General features: G+C 29.1%; 1 protein-coding gene and 1 long non-coding RNA gene across 2 annotated transcripts in view; one reads left to right on the top strand and one right to left on the bottom strand.

Annotated features, from left to right (window-relative positions):
* Positions 1 to 20,425, top strand: part of LOC107438776 (C-Maf-inducing protein) — a 127,075-nt gene extending 106,650 nt beyond the window's left edge. Inside the window, exons 7-19 of the mRNA XM_043047724.3 lie at positions 289 to 369; positions 553 to 656; positions 4,454 to 4,555; positions 6,616 to 6,705; positions 6,791 to 6,856; positions 7,864 to 7,890; positions 8,360 to 8,516; positions 9,443 to 9,697; positions 10,632 to 10,679; positions 11,546 to 11,692; positions 14,322 to 14,427; positions 14,634 to 14,704; positions 15,982 to 20,425. Of these exons, the coding sequence (XP_042903658.2) occupies positions 289 to 369; positions 553 to 656; positions 4,454 to 4,555; positions 6,616 to 6,705; positions 6,791 to 6,856; positions 7,864 to 7,890; positions 8,360 to 8,516; positions 9,443 to 9,697; positions 10,632 to 10,679; positions 11,546 to 11,692; positions 14,322 to 14,427; positions 14,634 to 14,704; positions 15,982 to 16,035 (1,308 nt within the window). The 3' untranslated portion in view covers positions 16,036 to 20,425. The remainder of the gene's footprint in view (positions 1 to 288; positions 370 to 552; positions 657 to 4,453; positions 4,556 to 6,615; positions 6,706 to 6,790; positions 6,857 to 7,863; positions 7,891 to 8,359; positions 8,517 to 9,442; positions 9,698 to 10,631; positions 10,680 to 11,545; positions 11,693 to 14,321; positions 14,428 to 14,633; positions 14,705 to 15,981) is intronic.
* The window catches only part of LOC147816564 (uncharacterized), a 127,030-nt gene that overhangs the window by 38,550 nt on the left and 65,277 nt on the right, over positions 1 to 23,203 (bottom strand). The window lies entirely within an intron of this gene.

The raw sequence follows: 23,203 nt of genomic DNA, 5'->3' as shown, positions 1-23,203 counted from the left end.
TATTCCTTTAAAATATATTAAAAATGAGTTAGTTGTTGATTACAACTGTAACTTAAGATTCAATCACACAACTCCCTCACAATCAATCCTAACTGAAAATTTTAGTATAAGTTTAGTATAAGTTTTTTATTACAATTAGACCTCATATAAACGCCTATAGGTCATCGGTTTGTAGAACTATTAAAAGTAGAGTTTGTTTATTGTGTCAATAATACAAAAGTTGAACTTGCAGTATGTTAAATCTTTAAATAGCTGTGTTTTACTTAAGAATTTTTTATTTATTTCCAGTATTGTAGAGAAAATCCTAGATCTCGTATTGTGTTAGAAATGTTTACTCCTATTATACAAAGGATAATGAAGCATAATATGGTAAGGAGAAATATATCTAAATATCTTTTATTTATTACTCAATCGAATATAGATATTGTAAAGTTATTTAAATTTAAAATTGATACAAGTGTATTTAATTAATATTAAATTGGTACTTAAACTAGATGAAAAATAGAAAACATCCAAATCAGGAATGAACAGTTAATTACCTCTTTCTTCTAGGATTTTGGAAAGTACCCCAAAAGTAGACTTTTTGTGCAAGAATATATACAAGCCTTAAGTTATCAAAATGATGGGAAAAAAGTCTTGGAAAAATACATTAGCAGGTAAGTTAAAGGAGATTTTCTATTTCTCTCTGTCAGGCAAACTTCTATCGTTGGTTTATATAAATCAACACTGGGCAATATCTAACTGATAATTATCTAGTCGGTGAGCTTTTTATTCCTGACACAGCTCAAAATGCACGTTTTAGAAAGTGGACACAGCTTAAAATGCGTGTTTTAGAAAGTGGACACAGCTTAAAATGCGTATTGAAGAAAATTGACACAGCTCAAAATTCGTGTTTTAGAAAGTGGACACAGCTTAAAATGCGTGTTGAAGAAAATGAACGTGATTCAAAATGGGTGTTTAATAAAATGAACCCAGCTCAAAATGTGTCTTTTTTAAAAATTTGGACACAGTTCAAAAGGCGTGTTTTCAGTGTTTAAGCAAAGTCTGACAACTAAATAAATTTTGGTTTGAAACTAAACTGAATAATTTTTATTGTTCAGGGTGGTTGTGTATATTACACATGTAACTTTTCAAGTGATCTCTTCGTTTACCAGTGATATCTTCTCTTCTCAAAACGGTAAATCGGGAAGTAATGAGTTTTAAATACATACCTTTTTTTGAAATTCGATTTCTCAGTAATTATTTGATTTATTTCATTCGAAATGTGCCTCAGACCATCTTAAATTAGATTCTTTGAAATTATCTAAAAATTTGTATACCTTGGAGTTCAAAATTTTTTTTGACTATAATTAAATATCATAAAAATAATAAATAGTTATTCAATTTTTTTTGCATGAAATTATTTTTGAATAAATAATTATTGTAATTGTGTGCAGATATTTTTGTTTCCATTCACATGAAATGTTTTCGAGAATACTCTTAAAATGTTTTCGAAATACGCAAAAAGTAAAATTCGCGTTATGAGGTTCAGACTTCAGACTGCTTTCCCGACCAAACTATTGGGACTATATTTCCCAGATTGTGGCTATCCCCCATATTTTGGGGGTGAGAAATAAAATTACGTCAAAAGAAAGGTATGTTTATTTAGAGAAAGTACGTTTTTGTTTATAATTTCATAACCTAAAATATCGTCTTCACAAGTTAACTAGTATATGCGAAGTAAACTCGAACCCTTAAGATTGAGTGTTAGTGAAAATCCTATTATTAGGCAAAAGTTATTTAGGGTACCTACTCATTTTTTTGTCACTGTACACCGAAGCACTTTCTTCAATTGCATTGCAGGAGCATAAAAATTCAAAGCCAGATGTGTTAAAGGAGCTAATCTTTTTATTTTCTTGCCTAGTTGGCTAATTTAATTTGTCAATGATTTCATTTTCATTGGTTCAAATTCGAAGCAAAAGTTTTGTTTTTTTTAATTTTTTTTCTTCTTTTAACTTAAGAAAAAAGATCTAAAAAAAATGAATCAAGATAATCTGAATAAAGATAAAGAAATAATGTTTAAATTTCTGCATTAATGAATTCTTATGTTGGTGTTAAGCATGAATTAGATACTTGGATACTTTAGATTAAAATAGGGAAAATTCTATGGTAAGTTTGTTTAAGAGAATTTCATTTAAGATCTATTCTGGTGGTACTCCTTACTAGCATTTTTGTAATTAAAGTGTGATTAAAATTTTTCATTTGGCGAAAGTATAATACATAAAAACAGCTGATTTGATAGCTTACATAAAAATATCAGCGTTTTTTTTTTTAAATTTTATTTATTTATTTATTTTTTCACCTGAAACGCTTTTTAAAAATAATTTAAAAATGTGACACCTACCATCGCATCTCCCGTCTTAAGAATTATTATTATATGAGAGTTAATGCCTTTTTACAGGGTGCGTAGCATTTTTAGGAAGTGCTTAAAGGTGCTTATTTTCGATTTTCGTTTTTTAAAAGCCATTAAAGGTGCTTTTTTCATTGGGTGTTTTTAAAAGGTGTTTTATTTTCCCTTTTTCAAAATGAAATTTTTCCTTTACCATGTTGATTTTCGCACAGTTCACGTTGTTCTATTCAACGTTTTCACAACTGATTCAACCCCAATCTATTTCGGTCAGTGGCGTAGCTAGGTAACTAAGGGCCCTGGGGCAAATTAAAAAATGGGGCCCCACTGCTTTTTATCAAACTGATTAGGTTTTATCAAATAAAAATATGAAATATACAAATACTTTAAAAATGCTAAGCTACAAAAGCTCTTTTTTGTGCACTGCAGGGTCGCGTTATACAATGAGCTGTAGCCGAAATCTATAGATTTGACACAATTTATTGACTTAACAGAGATCAATATGAGTGGTAAAATCAAATAAAATTGAACCACTATATTGACCAGTACAAAAAAGTTTATTGACAGTAGCTTACTTACTCCTGATGCAGCTTTAATTTTTTAACCGTTCTCGAAAAAAAAATCTTAATTCGAATTCACAATAAAACGCACATCGATGAATAATAAAACGCACATATCACTATCCGTCAAATTGACAACTCTGCCAACCTACAGAAAGAATTTAGGGGAATTCCCTAGACAGGGCCGGCTTATGCATGTCGCGGCCCCTAGGCAATGCTCGTCTCGGCCCCCCCCTCCCTCTACCGTCTTCTAACTTCCTAATATATTTTTTCGCTAACACAACACTTTATTCATAATTACGCTGCTTTTTACTACATAGGTGTATTATCACATTATTCAATAAAAATATTGAATCAAACGAAAAGAATATAAGTAATTAATATATGCATTTAAAAAAAATCATACAATAAGCTTAAATATTAACTCTTCTAACTTTTTTTGTTACAAAATCGTTCAAGACATCCTGAAAGTTAACCTTTTCCAATACATCCAGTACTGCCAACCTTATTTTTTCATACTCTTTGGTAGCTTGGCCATAGAATATACATACCTATGGTAGGTACCAGAACAGTAAGTGTGCATTCACAACGTAGAATTTTGCGCGTTTTTCAAGCGTGTTGTGTTAAAAAAACTGCTCTTCCTGCATTGTCATCTGATTAGTCGGCGTTAAAATTACCGCGATAAAATTGCTTGCGATTATATTACTGCGTTATATATGAACTAACTACCATAATATTAATATCTAATTTGGAATGCGTTCGGAAATGTACTAAAAAAGCATCGATGTAATGTACAGAGCAAGACAATCGTCATTGAAATTTCGTATTAAATTTTTACTGTTTAAGAAACATTGTCAATTTTTTTCTCTGTAGCACAGGGCCACTGAACGAGGTGGGGCCCCTAGGCAGTTGCCTACAGTACCTAATGGATAAAACGGCCCTTGTCCCTAGGCATAACTTTTGAATTTCTCTCAACTGAGTTGTCATGATTAAAGTGGGGTTGCAACCTGTCATATTTATTTTGAAAATGGGAGAAATTTCCAAAAGTTCAGTTTGATTGAGATTTCTGGCAAGGATTCGAGGGCTCCCTGAGCTTGAGGGCCCCGGGGCACTGCCCCGCCTAGCCCCTTGGTAGCTACGCCACTGATTTCGGTGTATTGTCAGTCCGTAGCGTATGAAAACGCCATTCGCTTTACATGATTCAAAATTTCATGATTTTTGACAATTCTCAGAAACAAAGCCAAAAGGTTTATTTTTTTTTGACATGACGGTTAAAACAAGATAAAACCGTCAATTTTCAAGAACTTTCCTTCCCTGCCTAATTATATTTTTTTGCAGTGCTTAAAATTTTTTGAGTGCTTGAAAAGTGCTTAAAAGGTGCTCATTTTTTGTTGAATAATTTGGCTGCGCACCCTGTTTTAATTTCCTTTTTTTTTCTTCTTTCTTTCAGCATCCATGGTATATCTAGAATGTCTTTTTAATATCCTTTTTTCTTTCTTTATTTTAGTATCCATGGTATATCTAGTTCATGTCCTCATCCACGAGTGCTTCCTAACTTAGTATCTGTGTGTCTTGCTGCCATCTATGCTTTGTATGAAGAAAAGCGGAAGTAATTTTTAATTTAATTTTTTCTTTTTTATCCTGATTTAGTTTCCTATTCTGATACAGGTTTTTTTATATAACATAAAAGTTGCTGTTTATGTACTTACATAATTAAATAAATTTGGATATTATGAAGGAAAAACTGTAACATGGCCATTCTAGAGAGCCCTTATTAATTTAATGACTCTAAATAACTTATTAAGTAGATAAATGACAAAAAAATATCTTTTGACGTAATTATTAAATAATTACCGATGCTTCAGCGAGCATTTTACTAAATGATAAAACTTAAAAGTTTGATTTTTTTTTTTTTTTTTACTCAATTCAATTTTATAAGCGTTAAAAATAAAATAAAGCGCTGTCTCTCTTTCTATTTTATATTTATTTATTATTATTATTTTTTTTTTTAAATTAAGCGCACTCAAATGTTAAGCTCCTTTACACTAAGATCAATTTCTATTTTCCTCGCATTTTTTTCAACTTCACTGCGCTTTGAGTACAATTGCAGTGAAAGCACATATACAGATTATACAAAAAAAAAATATATTCTTATTCCTTTGATGCAAATAAGGAATTAAATTTTTGTAGTTCGTAATAACCTCCGGTGTAATTTCATAATCTTATTACTGCTTTTCTTACAATAAAAATAATAGCTGCAGCAGATTGGCTGCATCAAATTCAAACAGAAACATATTTGTATCCTGAGTATTTGCCTGAATTTTTAACTTAGTGGGCTGTGGTGCTGCCATCTTTTGATAAACTTATACATTTTCCTAACGTCTAAACATCTGAAAATAATTAATAATTTTTTTTGATCAACTTGGTATCCCGTATTTTTATCTATTTATTTTCTTAAAAATTACATTTTTAGCCAAAATATGTAAAAGTATTTTATTAAAATTTTAAACGGAATTTTTATACAGCTAAAGAACACAGGATTTTTTTTTTTTTTTTTAATGTTTATTAATTTCTTATTTATTCATTTTCGTTGAAGTTATGCAGATATGCGCAAAACTGCATGATAATATTTTAGAATTTTTTTTCCAAACAACCTTAATATTTGATTAATTTATTATAGAATATTGTGTTTTCAGTGTCAAATTTTATTATTAGTTTATTTTTAAGCAAATAATTATATTATATATATTTTTATTTCGAAGAACGAAGAAATTAAAACTACTAAGAAAAAATTTTCTTTTTTTGTTTTTTCTTTTCTTTCTCTTTTGTATACTTTAAGCCACTTCCGTTCTTAACTACTAAAAATTTCTTATAGAATTTATTATACTTTTTAATAGTGGAATGATGATTATGAAGTACTTTTTATAACATTATGACGATATTTTAAACTAGAACGATATACAAGGTGTAAAGTAATCACCACCCTTCATATACACTATTATAACCTTCGTCAAAAATGTAGTAAAAAAATATATAATACGGGTCACAAGTTAATGTTCAAGAAGATAAAGACGATTTAAGAAAATTATTTGAAACACACCGAATAGGCCTCATGCGATACACACTCTAGCTTCAATGATTTTAATCCCGTCCTTGCTTAAATATCAATCAATTCTATGCTTTAATATCAGTTTGCGACTCCTTACATGCATACTTTTTTGGTTTAATTCTCGACAGGAATTTTAAAAATGCAGAGGGCTCCATAAAGACCGCAAAAATGAAATCAGCAATATTTAAGCCGAAATTAAATTCATATTTTAAGATAAAGAAGATTCAGAAACGCTTTTAAAGTCTGTCAAATCACTAATATGCACTTTTTTGAACTACAGTCTTCACAAGTATTTTAAATATAGATGTATATGCATACAAAAGGTGGTCTTTATGGAACTCTCTGTATATATTAAGGGCGGTGATTATAAAAAACTTCTCTTAGCACTTTTTTAAAAGCGTAACGACGTATATATATGAAAACACAGAGAAGAATTATAAAATAGAATAGAAATTTTTTTTAATGGGAAAACGTAAAGTTTCTCTTCAGGACGCATTCCTTTACAATTGTAAAAGTAATAGTATTTCAAATATATATATATGGGTGTGATTAAATTTCAGCTGGACTGCAGAAGATAGGAATGATATCTCGGTGCTAAATAGCGATTGGGAAACGCGGCTAAATTGCTTTGTATACATTCTTGAGATCATGTAAGTTGATTTTTTACATCATAAATTATAACACAGCATAAAAGTTTGAACTATGCTAACTTTGCGTCTTATTTTTTTTGTTTAGTTCCTCATATGAAGATTGGATGCCCGGATTGTCGCAACTCCTTCAGCCCATTCCATTTCCTGATGAGTAAGTTACTATAGTAAATTTAAAATGTGATTTTACCATTGTTTGGTTTACGGCAAAAATAGCTCTTGTTCTTTCGCCGTCTTAGATTTAAGATTAAATTTTGGATTTTCGTTTTTTGGTGATAAAATAATTATTCCACAGCCAGGAAAAAAAGTAAAATTAAAAGTCAGCTTCCACGTATTGGATGGTAAAATAACTGCTCTTGATAACTCGCCAAACTTTAGTGGATTTGGTCAGATAATTTAATTTTATGATTTTAAAATATCGTTTCAAGTCGCACTAAAGGAAATTGGAGTAAGCGGATATTACTTAACTTTTAGTCCGTTGGAATTATCTAAGGCGATAATTGTTTATCATTTAAGAGAGATAGGGTTAAGAAGAGTTTTATATTAAAGTAACGGACAACTGAGTTAAAACCCGTAAATTTTTAGGTTAGATCAGGGACTTAGTAATGACGAGAGTTTGATAAAATAGGTTGTATTGTTTCGAAGATTTTGAATTATTTATGGAGCAGTTTTTTTTGTAATCATAATTTTTTTACAATAGAGAAATTTTTTTAAAGGACTTGGACTAGTAATGCATAACCAATATATTTCATAAGAAGTAAAATTTTATTAAAAATTAAAAAATTAATTAACTAAATAATTTTAAAAAGAAATTACAAAACTATTCCTTTAATATTATTTAAAGTATGGAATAAACTTCACGCTTCTTTTTGTAAATGTGGAGAACAGCTGGTATATTTTTTTATTAAAGACAATTGTATGATTATTATTTTCTAAAATATATATATCATGCTGTTATCTTCATAGAATTATATATTAATAGAAAAAGTTTTTACTTTATGAAAATAATTATAGTTTGCGTTATATACTTATTTAAATGTTCGAAATGGAAAATTTTGAAATTTAGAATCTATAAATTAAGTTTTAAAAATGTTAAGGCTTGTAAAGAAAGTAAAGCTCCGTATTTATAGAATTATTTATATTCTTTGTTATTTTTTCCAGCGCCATTGCAGATTCCTTTTTCACTAAGTAAGTATAAATACAATACATATTTTTTAAAAAAATTATTTTTATTTATTTATAATTACTTTACTTTTTAAACTTCTATTTATTTACTTTTTAAGCTCTGCTATTAGGATTCTTTTATTTTAAGTTTTACATTTTGTTCCATTACGAAATTTTAAAAGTGTTATTAATTTTAAGCGAAAAAAAAGAAGTTTTAAAAACGTCAATATATTTTATAAATTATATATTTCAGATGCTAAACGTTTAAACTTAAAGTTTGTATGTCTATCAAAAATCAACATATGTATTTTAATTGTTTAGTTAAGAAATTTGTAAAAGTGAGTAATGCTTTAAATAGTAAAGTTTGAATTGTTTTAACACCAACCACTATGTATGCTTATACTTGTTCGAACATTTTTACATTTATTTAATTCTATTTACTTTTATTAGAAATTAAGATATCTTACTAAGTAACTGAATTACTTAATAACAGGAGCTTGAAACTGATTATCGAGCGAATCGCCACTGATGAACGGTGTGATGTTCATCTTACAGTGCTTGGCATGCGAGATGAAAAGGATGGTTGGTTGCATTTATACTGTCCTGGTGGAATGGCTTGTGATGACGAAGGGGAACTATGGAGTAAAATGGTAACTAACATATTTATTTATTATAACTTGAAACAGAAATGACTCTAAGGAAGTTCATCAGATACTTTACCTATTTCTTGTATTCTTCTCAAATTATATTAAAACTTTATTATAAGTACAACAGAATTTATTGCACTTGATATTTTATCCAGTTCCTTTTTCATGCCCCGCTTACTTTACCGATTTATACGAATGCTAACGAAGTCATGTCATATTTAAACTTAAGTATTACTTACCACAGAATTTATTCTTGAATACTTCACGAGATACTTTACACAATACTTGCATTGTTAGCGGATACTTTGCCTACCTAACGCTCATATCGTATACTTTACCTATTTATAATGGTAAAGTAATTATGTATGGTTAAGTAACTTTCATTATATATAAACTTCTTTTTTTTATATTTACAATGAAATATATTATTGAAAACTTATCCCTATACTTGAATTCTTTTAATAATTCTTGTAATTATTCTCAGAAGTCATACTCCATTAATAAAGCTAATTACCGAGTAAATTATTTCATCACTTTTTTTCTCACTTTAGTTTCTTTTTTATATTTTAATTTTAAAATGTTACTAAAACCTTTTATCGTTTTAAAAGGTCATACTTTGAGTAGTGCAATTGAAATAAATAATTATTGATGTTAGCAATTCTTTATAATCTAAATTTAACGATGAAGGGAAATTAATCTTTTTTTAAAAAAATCAAAAAACAGAAAAACAAACTCTTTTTAGTTTAAGTCAACCTGATTAATAAACTACACCACTTGATAATATTTTTTTATGCCACTGTATAGCGACCTCCAGGAAATATGAAGTACCTCATGTTTTTCTTAATATGTTTTCGAAACATTAAAATTTAAGTTAGCTTTGGAATTATAATTAATTCTGTGAAATCTAATTATTTGAATTTGTTTTGCAGTTGAAAAGTCTATTAGATTGTTGTTGCCGGCGTAAAAAATTTCTGGAGGGTTTAGCTAAAAGCATTAGTCCTTGTATGCTGCGAGCGCTGAGAGATGACCACACTCTGCAATCAGCATTGTGTTCTATGCTGGAATTGGAAGTGCTCGACAACAAAGATCTACAAATGCAGATCATCATGACACTTCAAAGTACACCTGCAGGAAAACAAAATTACGCGGCTCTTTGCCAAAGACAACAGCATTTGCGTGAACTGGTGATTATAACTTTTTCAGTTTTCTAAAAACAGCAGTTTTTTTCCGAGCTTCAAATACATACTTTTTAAAAATAAAATATTATTTCTTTAAAAAAAAAACTTTACAAAGTTTCAAAATTGAGAAAAAGAATGAGTTTTTGTCTTTGTACGCAATTTGCAAAATGGCATATTCTCACAATCTTTTTTAGAGTATTACTTTAATTTTTTTATTTTCTGATCAGGAAAAGTGCTTATTTTTTGATGAATAATTTGGCTATGCATCCTGCTATACATCTTCACTCTGAATTGAAGCATTGGGCTTCCATCATAGCTCTATATCTCACCCACACTGTAGTCAGATATTTTATCTCTTTCAATGTCTTTCCTGTTGTTTTTGATTCACTTATAATCACCCTGCTCCAAATATATTTAGGTCTTCCTTTTTTTCTATGGCCCTGAGGTTTCCAATCAAAAACTTGTTTTACTTTAAATTTCTCAGGTTTGCATAGAACAAACCTTGTACACAAGTGGCTTTTAGTACCCAGACAAACTACCCATCGATTTGAATCTGGGTGGGCTTCAAGGTGACCCTGAGGATCGAACCACAATCCTTCACTGCGACAGCTTTATCCACTGGGTCATCGCTGCCATATTTATAAACCTATTTTCGTTAAATTAATTTTTTTAACATTAATTAAAATTAAAATACCAATGTAATTAAAATATTGTAATTTATGCAAGAATAAAAAAAATCGTAAATAGCAATTTATTAGACAATTAGAAGGAAAAAAATGTATTTAAATCTATCTGATATTAAAAAAATATGGAGCAATAAATATAAAATTGTCTATCAGATTTCTCATAAAAATACTTCATAACTTAAAAATGTTATATTTTTGATTGCATGTATTATAAGTTAAATCCTTATAATAAGCAACTTATGAATATTTTTCAGCAACAAAAAGGTGGACCAAGAAAGTTGACTTTGCCAACGAGATCTACGGTAAGTGCTGCATATTTTTAAATAGCTAAATTTAAACTACTTCTTTATTGATGTTGCTATATTTATTTCATATAAATTGTATTGAAAATTTCAGTATTTTTTTAAAGATGGTGTTTTTAAATTTCCAGTTCCCTTGTTACTAATTTAATAAATTCTCGTATTACTGATATTTAAACTTGAATACTAAGTTTAAACACTCCCTTCTTGCTCCCGTCAAAATGACAGTGTGAAGTTTTGCCCTCTATTTCTCGTACCCGTGATATTTCTGGGTTGGTGTGTTCAAAAGTAACTCGCTGAAAAGATTAAAGTAATCTTCTTATGTCCAGAATGTTTATTTCTCAATCTATGCACGAGATGGCTCTACCAGACTGTTTATCATGTGCTTAGATAGAGAACCCAAAATTAACCCAAAAATTAAAAATGAGTACATATAGTGTATATACATTTAGTTTTATATAATTTTATTGAATAAAAAACTTGCCACTTTTATGACAGTTTTCTTCCAAATTATGCGACCATAAAGGTTTAAAATTCAACTTTAGGTTTAAAGTTTGCCTTGCTTTTATTTGGACATTCATAAATGTTTTTTTAATTAAAAAAAAGATATGGATAATATAAAATCAATATTTCAAGCTCGAATTTCTTGAAAAACATAGAGCATTCTAAGAAGATGTTAACAATTATGAATTTAAGCTTTAATACATTGAGTTTTGTATACAGCCTGTAGAATTAGATGATGATGACATTTTTGTAGACTTAGTAACTCAATTTCGAAGTAATAGATATACATTCTTAATATATTTCACATTTAGATTTTGCCGTGAAATCAAATAATTGTTTTATCCCTGTTTTTTTCTACGTTTTAGGATGCTGATGTGGCCAAATTGTTGAGCTGCGGATCGTTTGGTAACCTAGAGTGCTTGTCTCTTGCCTTCACCCAAGTGACTAGTGCCTGCGCTGAGCAGCTGATCAAATTGCCCTCACTGCGATATCTCAACTTGTGGTCCACTCAGGTAATTACTATCATTTTAATATCACTCTAAGAAAAATTCTTTTCATTTTAGTTGTTTTGCTGACAGTTTATTTAAATTTATTGTTAATCTGCAGTTAATAGACAGGTGTGTTGTGCTGTTGCTTATCCTCCTTGGCCTAGACCAGTGTAACCCAAAGTTATTATTACTTGAGTGTAGCCTTTCAAAATTTTTCGTAACCAGGGTGCGTAGCATTTTTAATAAGTGCTTATTTTCGATTTTCGTTTTTTAAAAACCCATAAAGGTGCTTTTTTCATTGGCTATTTTTAAAAAGAGCTTAATTTTCCCTTTTCCAAATTACAATTTTTCCTTTATTATATTGATTTTCGCTACGAATTATGCAGAAAGACGCAGCTCACGTTGTTCTATTCAACGTTTTCACGATTAATTCAATCCCAATCTATTTCGACGCATCGTCAGACCGTAGCTTATGAAAACGCCATTCGATTTACATGATTCAAAAATTTTGACAATTGTTAAAAACAATGCCAAAAGAATTTTTTTGACATTGTTTTTAACAATTGTCAAAATTTTTGCATCATGACGGTTTTATCTGGTTTTAACAGTCATGTAAAAAAAAATTGCCAAAAGAATTTTTTTGACATGACTGTTAAAACCAGATAAAACCGTCAATTGTCAAAAACTTTCCAACCCTGCCTAATTATGATATTCTTTTAAAGTGCTTAAAAATATTATTAGTGCTTGAAAAGTGCTTAAAAGGTGCTTATTTTTTGTTGAATAATTTGGCTACGCACTCTGAACGCTGTGTACCACTAATAAAAAAAAATGAATGTATTTTTCACTGTGAAAAAATTGCACAAAAGTTAAAAATCACAAATGGCTGTTGACACCACTAATTATTAACTGTTAACTCTGCGAAAAATAGCCAATAGAAAAATACTTAATCGTAAATTTTCATGGCTAGCACTGTTTTTAAATAAAAAATTTTGAAATTTTTTTTTGTTGCAAGATATATCTCATAAAAACGCGTACTTTCGCTAAACTCTTCCCGTACCCCTGGGGGTTGCGTTACGCACTTTGGGAAACGCTGCCCAAGAGGATAGAAATTAAATTGATATATATTTTTGTGTGTACATTTCTCTTATGTGACTCCATAAATTTGGATACTTCTCCATCTATTGGCAGTACTATAGTTGATAATTTTGAATTTTTTTAGAAATGAAACCTAGTCACGAAGTTATCAAGATTTATTTCTGATTCTTTTTAAAATGACTGTGCATAAAAATTTTAATTCAATAGTTAAAATTGAAATCAAAGTACTTTCGCGCGGGCAACAGCCAGACGGTGAAAATTTTGGTTAATAAATTGTAAACAGACGAAATTTTTTTTGAAATTTTCGTTTGTTGCAAGATATTTCGCATAAGAACGCATACCCTCGCTAAACTGTTCCCGTACCCCTGTAGGTACTTTGGGAAACATTGGACTAGACAAACTAAACCAAGTTCAGGAGACCATGTCGCACAATTAAATCAAAAACTACATCCCCACTCATTCAGCAGTTGCCCTACAGAGGCACGCAGGATACTAACGTACTTATTGACCATGGCCCTTTGCGTAAATCCTGGTTGCGTCCTTGTTTTGTCCAGCGTGCCGGACGATGCTGTACATGCAAAATTTAGATGCGACTGATTCATGGTAAGGACAAAAAGCAGCTTCAATTCAGAGAGAAACCACCGGGGCCGAAATCTGAATTTTCCTCAAGATGCCTGCTAAGCTTTAGCTGGACAAATAGGGTGGCCTTATCAGGAGCAAGATCACCCTAGCAGGATTTAATCGACAGTTTCGGTGCAATTTAAATCTCATGGTAAAATTATTTTATTTTAAAACCGGTCTATGAACAGCCCGCGCGATTCTGAGTTTTCGACTATCAACGTTAAACTCCTTAGCCTTGTAATTTTGAACCCACCCCAGAAGACAGGGATGCCTTGGATCAAGCATTGGGACAAACTAGGCTTCGTAGAGGATTTTTCGAGGGTATAAACCCACATTTTCCTTACATGGAGAGGAAAACCACGAAACCTTCCACAGTTTGTCCAATGGATAGGGGATTCTAATCCATGATTCGTCCACCACTGGGGATATTTTACGTCAGCACTGTGGTCGGTGAGAGTCGGGAGCAGAGTTCGTATCAACCAATCACCGTTGGAGTTCGAACCTCGGTCGTTTCATTGAAAGGCGAACGCTCAGGCGGAAATAGTTAATATTTTATGAGATTTACTAGGGAAATTGGCTTCCTCTTTCAGATAGGCCTCTGTATTAATCTAAAACAATGTTATTTTAGCATTATTTTTATTTCATAAAAATAGTAATTGGGATTATTATTTTTTATGAAATAAGTCATAATGATATGATAATAGTTACAATAAAAAGGTTAATAATTTTTTATTAGTTTTTCTTAGCTAAAAAATAGTTAATTTCTTTTCGATCATAAAAAAATTCTATAGTTGAGTTGCTGTGTATGTTTTTGTTTGATTAATTGTAAGTTAAGAATTAAATAAATATGTTGCTTATTGGCTGAATGTATTATTTATCTGCTTTTAATGTTATCAGAATGCTTTTGATATATTTTTATTCGAATTTCCTTTTATAGTTTGGAGACGTTGGCCTTCGCCTTATCTCTGAACATTTGCCCAAACTGCAAGTTCTGAATCTTTGTGAGACCCCAGTCACTGATAAAGGACTTCAAAGTCTTACCAGTAAGTCTAAGTTATTTATATATTAACCATTAAAACGCTGTAATAACTTTTGAGCTAACAATCAGATTTTTGCGTACTAAGATGCAACTGTAATGATTCGAAGGAGGACTTCAAATATGCTATTGTTTGAATCTTCAAGTTATAAAAACAGTTTATATTTCATCCATCATAATTTTACGATTTTTAAATTTTTTTTTCATTTATAGATATGAAAAGTCTAAGGAAACTTAACTTAAACAGCACAAGTCTATCAGCCCAAATGTTTGAAAAGCTAAAGGTAGGTAATATTTACTCATTTTATTTTGAATAATAAATTAAGTATTACAATTTCAAATCTTTCTTAATTTGTCAGATTTATCTTAATCATAATTAAGCAGTTGCTTAGTCGCTTTTCAATTGATCTGCATGAGAGGCACTGTTGATATTGGTAGCATTGTTCTGAGTGCTGAACTAATAAGCTAAAAAAATATCTTTCCAGCTGTACTTTTGTGTAAGATTCATAAAACGAATAAAGAAAATACACTAAGATTAACCTAATGTCCTCTTTAATTCTTGTTGATCATTGTGGTTCGATAACCGAAAAAAATTTGGGAACCGCTGAACTAGAGTGTCTTACTCTCCTCTGGAAAGCTGTAACAGATTATATACTAGTTTCAAACGTTTCGTGACCGTGCTATTAAGGCAGTTTATCGTAAAATGAAATTTTGATCACTTTCTAATTAGTTAATTTAAATTTTAGTATCTAAGCTGGCTATCCATGCTGTATCACAATGCAAGTTTTAAACTCTTTAATAACTGCTACAATCAGAACTGTCGCCATATGATCGGCAATCAAAATTTAAGCATTCAAACTAGTTCGTTCAAAATTTAATTGGAGCTCAGTATTGGAGGACAATCCAAGTTTCCATCGTTTTCTGATTGCTTCAATCAGAATTTATATTATTAATTTATCATTAACTGGAAATCATCCATCAATCGAAATTTAGCCAATTTTTTACAAGCTCTTGTACTCAAATTTGAACCGGAGATTCTTTGCTGATGCTAAAACAAATTACGTGTTTTTTAAACATGAATGCAAACATGACTTACCACTATTTCAACTCCAAATAAAATCCTGACCAGCTTTTGACGAAGACAAACAAGCAGACACATTGCTAAAAAGAGGAAAATAAAAAATAAAAAAAATATTCTAATAAAAATAAAGAAGTTACGTTTTTGACTAAAAAGGAAATTATTTTTGTCAGATCTAAAATGGAAAATGTAGGACGTTTCATTTTTGCTACTAGCTTCTATAATCATCAAAAATCTCCGTCTTTCAAAAGGGCCGAGTCCTACATTTTAATTTTTGGTCCTATATTTTTCATTTTAGGACAAAATTATTTTTATCCCTTTTGAGTTTTCTGAGATTTCAAATTTTTATTTCCTCTTATCATTTTTAAACATATTTTAAAATATAAATAAGAAATTAAATATTTACTTTTACTCTTTGAAACAATAATATTATAAGCTATTTTATTGATCTCTATTGATGTTTTCAATTATTATATTTTTTAGCAAAAGCTTCCAGCCTTACAAGAATGTGATATTCGTTACACAGATGCATGGTGAACTTTTCAACTTCCTATACTTTCAAGACCGAAGAGCTATTTCAATGGAAAATAAACATCTATTTCTGAATCTTTCTAAAACTGTTTATTGCATCTTGAATTAAAAGCAACAACTCATTTTAATATGAAATCTTCTTTAATATGGAAAACTTTTTCTTACATCACTGTGGTGTGTATTTTTTGCCAAAAATATTTAAATTAACTGTTCTCTTTCATACACTTACTACTAGCCCAACGCATTAGTAGCAACAACTACTTACTGATCATTTTTAATTCTTAGTTTAAATTTCAAATTACTTTAAAGCTAAATAAAAGATTATGCTCAAATGATCTTTGAAAGATTAACAAAACTGAACAATGCTTGAACTTTGACCATGATGGACTTCTTTTTATCTGTGTTCCTCACTAGTGATTTAATGCAAATTAAAGCGTTTTTTCCCCTCGCTTAAATATTAATTTAGAATAAAATATTAAGCTTCAATAAATAAATAAATAATTTGTATAACTGCTTAAATAATTTTTAAAACTTCAGCTGAAGAATGATTGTGATATTTTTTTTTATGTTTCAAATTAATACAGGGTGCTTTGTAATCACTGCCCTTATGTTAGTTTAGGATCCTTCTAAAAAAGAATTTAAAACAAATATACACTTAGGAGTCAAAAATTCATTGCAACGCGTAGGGAGAAAAAATCATACTATGTAAAACGTTAAGGACCAAACTAACTTCGACTAATCACATAGTAGGTTCTGCTCACGTGACATATTTTAGTTATGATAATCATGAAGCTATTTTACCGAAGATCGTTTCCCTTGCCCGCTGCTAGGTATATATTTGCCCAGGGTTAAATATTTTAAGGTTAAATGCCACTACTGTACCGTGCTCATACCCGAATTAGTTCCTGTAAAGTGTCATTGTTACCAAAAAATCCGCAGAATAGTGGTGGAGATATTTTACCGAAGATCAGGTCACTGTCTTAATATACACAGTAATTTGCGTAGTTAATATAATAATTTAGAAGTATATTTTAGTTTTAATAATGCTTGAAAATTAACGTTTAAAATAGGTTTCTTATCAACAGAAATTGACCAGAATTAGTTGTTCTTTCCCCTTAACGATCGGTTAATTTTCAAGAAAACGGTCATAAAAGTGCCTATTTTTTTTGACATCCAAACTTCTAATTTAAAATAAACTATCTACTTAAAAATATCCTGATACTGCCATCTGGTGTGTAAAATGAAAATTAAAATGTTTTCCGGGTGAAAGAAATAGATTAGTTTTATTCTTATTGGCCAGTTAGTACTGAACACTCCAGCCCGGAAATATGACGGGAGCGAGAAATAGAGGGCGAAACCTAATCCCGTCATTTTCACGGAAGCGACAAGGAAGGGGGTTAAAGCCATTTTTTTTTAAAACTTTGGAATATAATTTCCGAATAACATTGAAAAAATTTTCAAAAATCGTATTATCTGAAAAGTGATGAAATGTAGAAATCAAAAGTTTCTCGGGATAGTTTCATATTTTTAGAACTTCAAATTCAAAAAAAGAACTAGCATACTTTTAAGTTGAGAATAAGATACATAAATATGCAAAAGAACGAAGCAAACTCAAAATGGAGGACTTTCGATAGCAGTTGCGGAAATGGAGAGGAGATTGTTGGTCCATATTAATATCCAAATCTAGTAAATCATTACTAAGGAAGTCTGAATTAAAGTCGGTCTGAGTGATCCATAAAACTTGGTGGTTTTTATTTGATGTTTCCACTGGCAGTCAAATAGATTTCGATGTTTTCAACCCCGACTTCTTCTCTAATAATTTGATGTACACCAGTGGCATATTTTCCCCCTCTTAAAATTTGCAACTCCTAATGTTTGTTGACTTTTTGACTTCATATTTAATGAGAGCAGTAAGTAGAGAACACCTTGTATAGTTTTTTTTACAGTCTGTATCCTTGAACAAGGGGTGAAATAATGAACCCTTTCATGGATTTCTAAAAATTGCAAATATATTTTTAATTAGTTATAGCATCGACTTTTATAATGAAATTTTAACTAATGCTTTATAATAGTAGTGATGAAAACTTTACTTTAAAAAATTTCCTCGACATTTCAAATGAAAATGAAACTATTTTATAAATTGTTTTCGAACAAAACTTAATTTATTTACGATTTTAGAAAATACTTTTAAATTCTATTTTTCAAAAATTGAAAAAATTATTAATATTTACTTAAGATTAAAAAAGTAAAAAAAAATTTTTAATGTAACTTTGTTTTCATAGTTTACATCAAAGAAAAATGAAAGAAAATTTTATTTTGTCATTTCTATTCACAGAAAATTTGTGAACGTGATTTTAATTATAGAATTTTTTTCTGTTGTTACTAAGATAAGAGATTTTAACAAAATTTTCTCTAATAATTATAATATTAATAACCAATTTTTGGACGGTAAATATGTGCTTCTTCTAAACAAATAGCACTTCAGTTCATGATTTTCATTAGATTTTAATATTTTATTAAATAACTTAATTATTTGTTAGAGTAACATATTTTGTTTGATTACAAATGAAAAATGACATGTAAAAATAGATTTCCATTAAAATTTTGTTATGTATTGTTACAACTTAAGAGTTAAATAAAAGAGCACGTAAATTTGATATTTGGAAAAACACTCGAACGTTAGTTAACATGTTTTTATTTTATTTGTAACTTCAATTTGGAACATTTTTGATTATAAATATGAAGTCGGAGAGTGGGAGATAAGTTAATTATTAAATTAATTTATATTTATAACTCAATTAATTAAATAAATTATAAGTGCTATACTATTTAATGTTTTTGTACTCTGTTTTTAATGGAAAAAATTAACGATAAATGTTTAATCATAAATGTTTTACCACTTGCATAGCATGTTTTCACTATATAGTTTGTTGATAAAGCATTTTTCATACACAACACATGGATATAATTTTAAACTCTTATATATAATTTTAACCTATATTATAATTCTTTCATTTCCATGTTGTTTTTTTTAAATTATAGAATCGTTTGATTGTTGCACTTTTAAAATTTTGCACTTTTTACAATTTTTAGTTTCCGCGCGGTTACATTAAAGCATTTAGTGTTTAGGAGTTTAGTAGTGATAAAGAATGTAGTCTGGTTTGTGGCTAATTGTACAATTTATTGTAATTTTTAAACAAAACTTGATTCTAGTGTAGTATTTGATGTTTGTTATCATTTACTATTTTGTTGAACAATGAATCTATAAAAATGTGATATTCGTTTTTTAAGATGCTCAATTCTGTATTGAGCATGCTAGTTTAAAAAAAATGCTGCTTCTTCAATTATTATTAATTTATTTCCAAACTTATTTCAATTTTGTGAAGCATTGCATTTGGATAATCATTTCACTGAAAATATTTGTATTAATTGTAAATGTTACACAAGTTGAGTCGAAAAACTAATTATAATTCTTAGTTTTAAATTGCTTTCTTCTTCTTTTTTTTTTTTACAATGCCAATGTTTTCCACGTTTTCTTTGTTTTTTTAAATAGCCTATTGTCGAAAGATTTAATTTATTTCAAAAATATAGTTCTAAGTACATTTAGAGCTCAATTATAATATGCTCTTATAAAGCATAAGTACAATTTTTTTTACAATATGCTTTCATAACTATTTATAAACATCTATCACAAAAATGTATCGAACACAGTATTCACCGTATTAGTGTAATTATTAATTATATTAAAATAATTGAAGAAATCACTAATCGCAAATTTTGCTGCAACTTTGCATAGAAAAAAAAACACGTTGTAAAATTGCACATTGATTTTAAAACAAAGCAAATATAACTAAACAGTTGTATGTAACAATATCAATGTACTTAAAATTTATTTTAGCAAATGCTTAGCTTGTATACAGCCTCGTCATAATTGTCTATTCGCTTTTTCTTTGTTCTGGAACTAGCTAAGTCATAAAGAACAAGTCATTGTAATATTGTTATTTATGAGTTGTATACATGTTTTTCCCATTCCCAATTATAAAAATTTGTAGATAGATTTTGTCGAAACATGTGCATCATTTGATTAAATCTGTGTGTAAAAAAAAAATGTAGAATTTGAAACTGAACTCTCTATCTATGGTGCTCATTTTGTATGGTTTTAACGTGTTGCTAAGTATTTCATCTACGTAGATTAAAAGTTGTTATACATAATTTTGTTCGATTGTTCTAAGAAGGAAAAAAAGAACTTTTTCTAACTCTGACATTTCCCACCATTTCTTTTTTTTTTTTTTTATTGTGATCGGGATTATTCATTTATTAAATGAAAAAAAGCTTTTACATGTGTTTATTTAAACTTTATGAAAAAGTGTTCAATAAAGTATTTCTTTACCCTGTACATTTCATGTTTGTTTTTTTCCAAATAAAGCATGTTTTTAAGATTTACTCGAAGTAAATGCAATATACAAGCAAACAAACTTACAAATAATAATTTTTTGGGTACTTGTAAATGTACAATGTACCTTTGACAGTATGATTCGAAAAAAGCACCGTTTTCTCTTAACATGGTTTTTCCAAGTTTTTTTAGCTAAGGAAAATAAAAAAAATCCAAAGTTTAATTGACATACACTTTAAATAAAGCTATAATTTTAAGGCTACACGGTACCCTTTTTTAAAAAAATTTTTTAAGGCCTGTAATATTAAAAGTAATAATAGATTTTCATTTGTATTATATTATTAAACTGATTTTCAAAAAGAAAAGGGAAATCGACAAACCACAATTTAAAAAATTTAAATTTTTTTAAAAAATTCAAGATTTTTTTAAATTTTTATAACTTTTTTAATTTTCAAAATTTTTCAGTTATTTTAAATAATATAAATATCTTAGATTATTAGGAACAAAAGTTAGTATGGATTTGATGCTCTGATACTTAGTTGAATCTTAATTATTTTTATCGTTACTAAACACGTGGAAAACCCTAAAATTCTAAAAACTCCAACTTCAAATTTTTATTAAAAAAAATGTATACATCTCACACTGAAATCCATACTAACTTTTGGTCTGTATATACATAAAAGTTTCTACAAAAAATTTCAAGGCTTTATCTTTAAAGGGAAAAAAGCCTTAGGGAATCGAAAACAGTGGCATCAACAAAAAAGAAAGTCTGAGAAAATGACATTTAAAGTAAAGAGAACCATAAAACCAAAACTAAAAATGCTTGTACAGTCCTACTTTCTTAATATATTATAAACAAACTTATTGCTGGTCCAAAAACACTAATTTACTTGAATATTAATAGTATTATATTTTTTCACATTTAAAATTTATATGTAACCTGTATCGGCTAAAATACACGTAACATTGGTTTAGACAAGCAAAGCAATAGGATTAAAGAAATAGCTAGCATAATTATATAAATATTCAGTCAATCAAGAATAACAAATATTCTGTTACGAATGTATTTATAAATTAAAAAATATTAGTCTTACAAAAGACTTTTTATGAATAAAAATTTATTAAAAACACAACTTTAGAACGCATCCATCAAACACCGAACATAAATAAACAATAATGCTTCTAGAAGTGAAAGTGAAATTTGATAACTTTTGGAGAAAGTGAAAATTAATAATCATCGAAATAAAATAAGTCTTTTTTTGAAAAAAAAAGTTTTAAAATTAGATTTAAAAGAAAACGAAACTAACCACGCCCCCTCGCTTGTCAAATTGTGAGTCTGACACAACTCGGAAAAATCCTAATATCTCTAAAACTAATTAGATCTCAGATGCAAAATTTTTCAACTTGCTTCCCAACCAAGTTAGCCACCCAAAAATGCAAAAATATTTTTTTGCATATTTTTGCTAATTTTAGGGTACTGTGTAGCCTTAAACTATACACTATCTTGCCGTGAAGAATTATCCTGCTGAACGGACAAAGAACTGAATTATTTAAAAAGTTTTTAAACTTTTTTTCGAAAATCGCCAAATTGGCGACATTTTCCCACCTCGATGAAAATCATCCAAATAACTACCTTATTCCAATACCTTCTAGAAGAGAGAAGGCTTCAGCACGGGTTACCATAAACAAGAAATTTAGTGGTCCAAACGTAATGATGTCTGTTCCCGCGCCAAATTAATTAAAAAAAGATCAAGAGATGGCGCTGGGAAGAGTCATGTGTATTAAGTGAAATAGAAATAAAAAAGATGGAGGAAGAGCAAGTCGTGTGTCCTTTATTGTGGTAAAAAACAAAAAAAAGAACCAGCTAAAAAGTTTTTCTGATCGAATATTGTTCAGATGGTCCGTTGTCAGCCTGAAGGGGAATCCCGGTGAGCTCTTTCCAATCTTTATTTGAAATAATTAGTTAGGTGAATTTGTTGTTATAAAGTTTAATTGCATATTTTAAAATGGACGCATTAAAAATAAGAAAAAAAGTTTTGAAATCCGCTTTAACGCGGCATAAAGATAAAGTTGCGTCCACGTTAAAAAGTGTTGATAGTATACAATTAAAACTTTTTGAAACTAAAACAAATGAAATTTCAAATGATTTAAAATTAGTGTTTAATGGAATTTTTGAAGCTTGTAGTTCGGACGAGTTAGATGGTTATATGGAAGAAAAAGATAATATTGATGATTCTATCGATGAATTAAAAATAATGATTAACCGTCAACTGTCCGAAATCAAGGGCGAATCTTTGAATTTAACTACACCTATAATAAGCGGTAGCATTAATGATATAAAATTACCAACACTTTCGATTCCAACCTTTAATGGTAAAATCGAAAATTGGATAATGTTCAAAGATATATTTAAAGCTAGTGTAATTGAAAACAAATCCATTTCTAACGCTATGAAATTGCAATATCTTAAAGGTAGTTGTAAAGATGAAGCAATAAGGGTAATAAATTCAATTTCCATTTCGGACGCAAATTTCGATATAGCGTGGAAATTATTAGAAGAAAGATATTCGAATAAACGTGAGCTATTAAATGCTATTATTAAAAAACTTGTGAATCAACCGAATATCACTGAAACAGCTAGTTCGATTTTGAATTCAATAGACATAACAAACGAGTGCGTTAGATCGCTAGATGTGTTAGAAAATAAAGTGGAAAATTTATCAGAAACAATGATAGTTTTCATAATTGTTGAAAAATTTGATAAGTCGCTTCGTTACTGGT

Source organism: Parasteatoda tepidariorum, chromosome 1 (assembly GCF_982258835.1).
Source record: "Parasteatoda tepidariorum strain Cologne lab strain chromosome 1, Ptep-v5.0, whole genome shotgun sequence".
NCBI lineage: Eukaryota > Metazoa > Arthropoda > Arachnida > Araneae > Theridiidae > Parasteatoda > Parasteatoda tepidariorum.
Note: the sequence above shows the minus strand (reverse complement) of the source record. Positions and strands in the feature narration are given on the sequence as shown.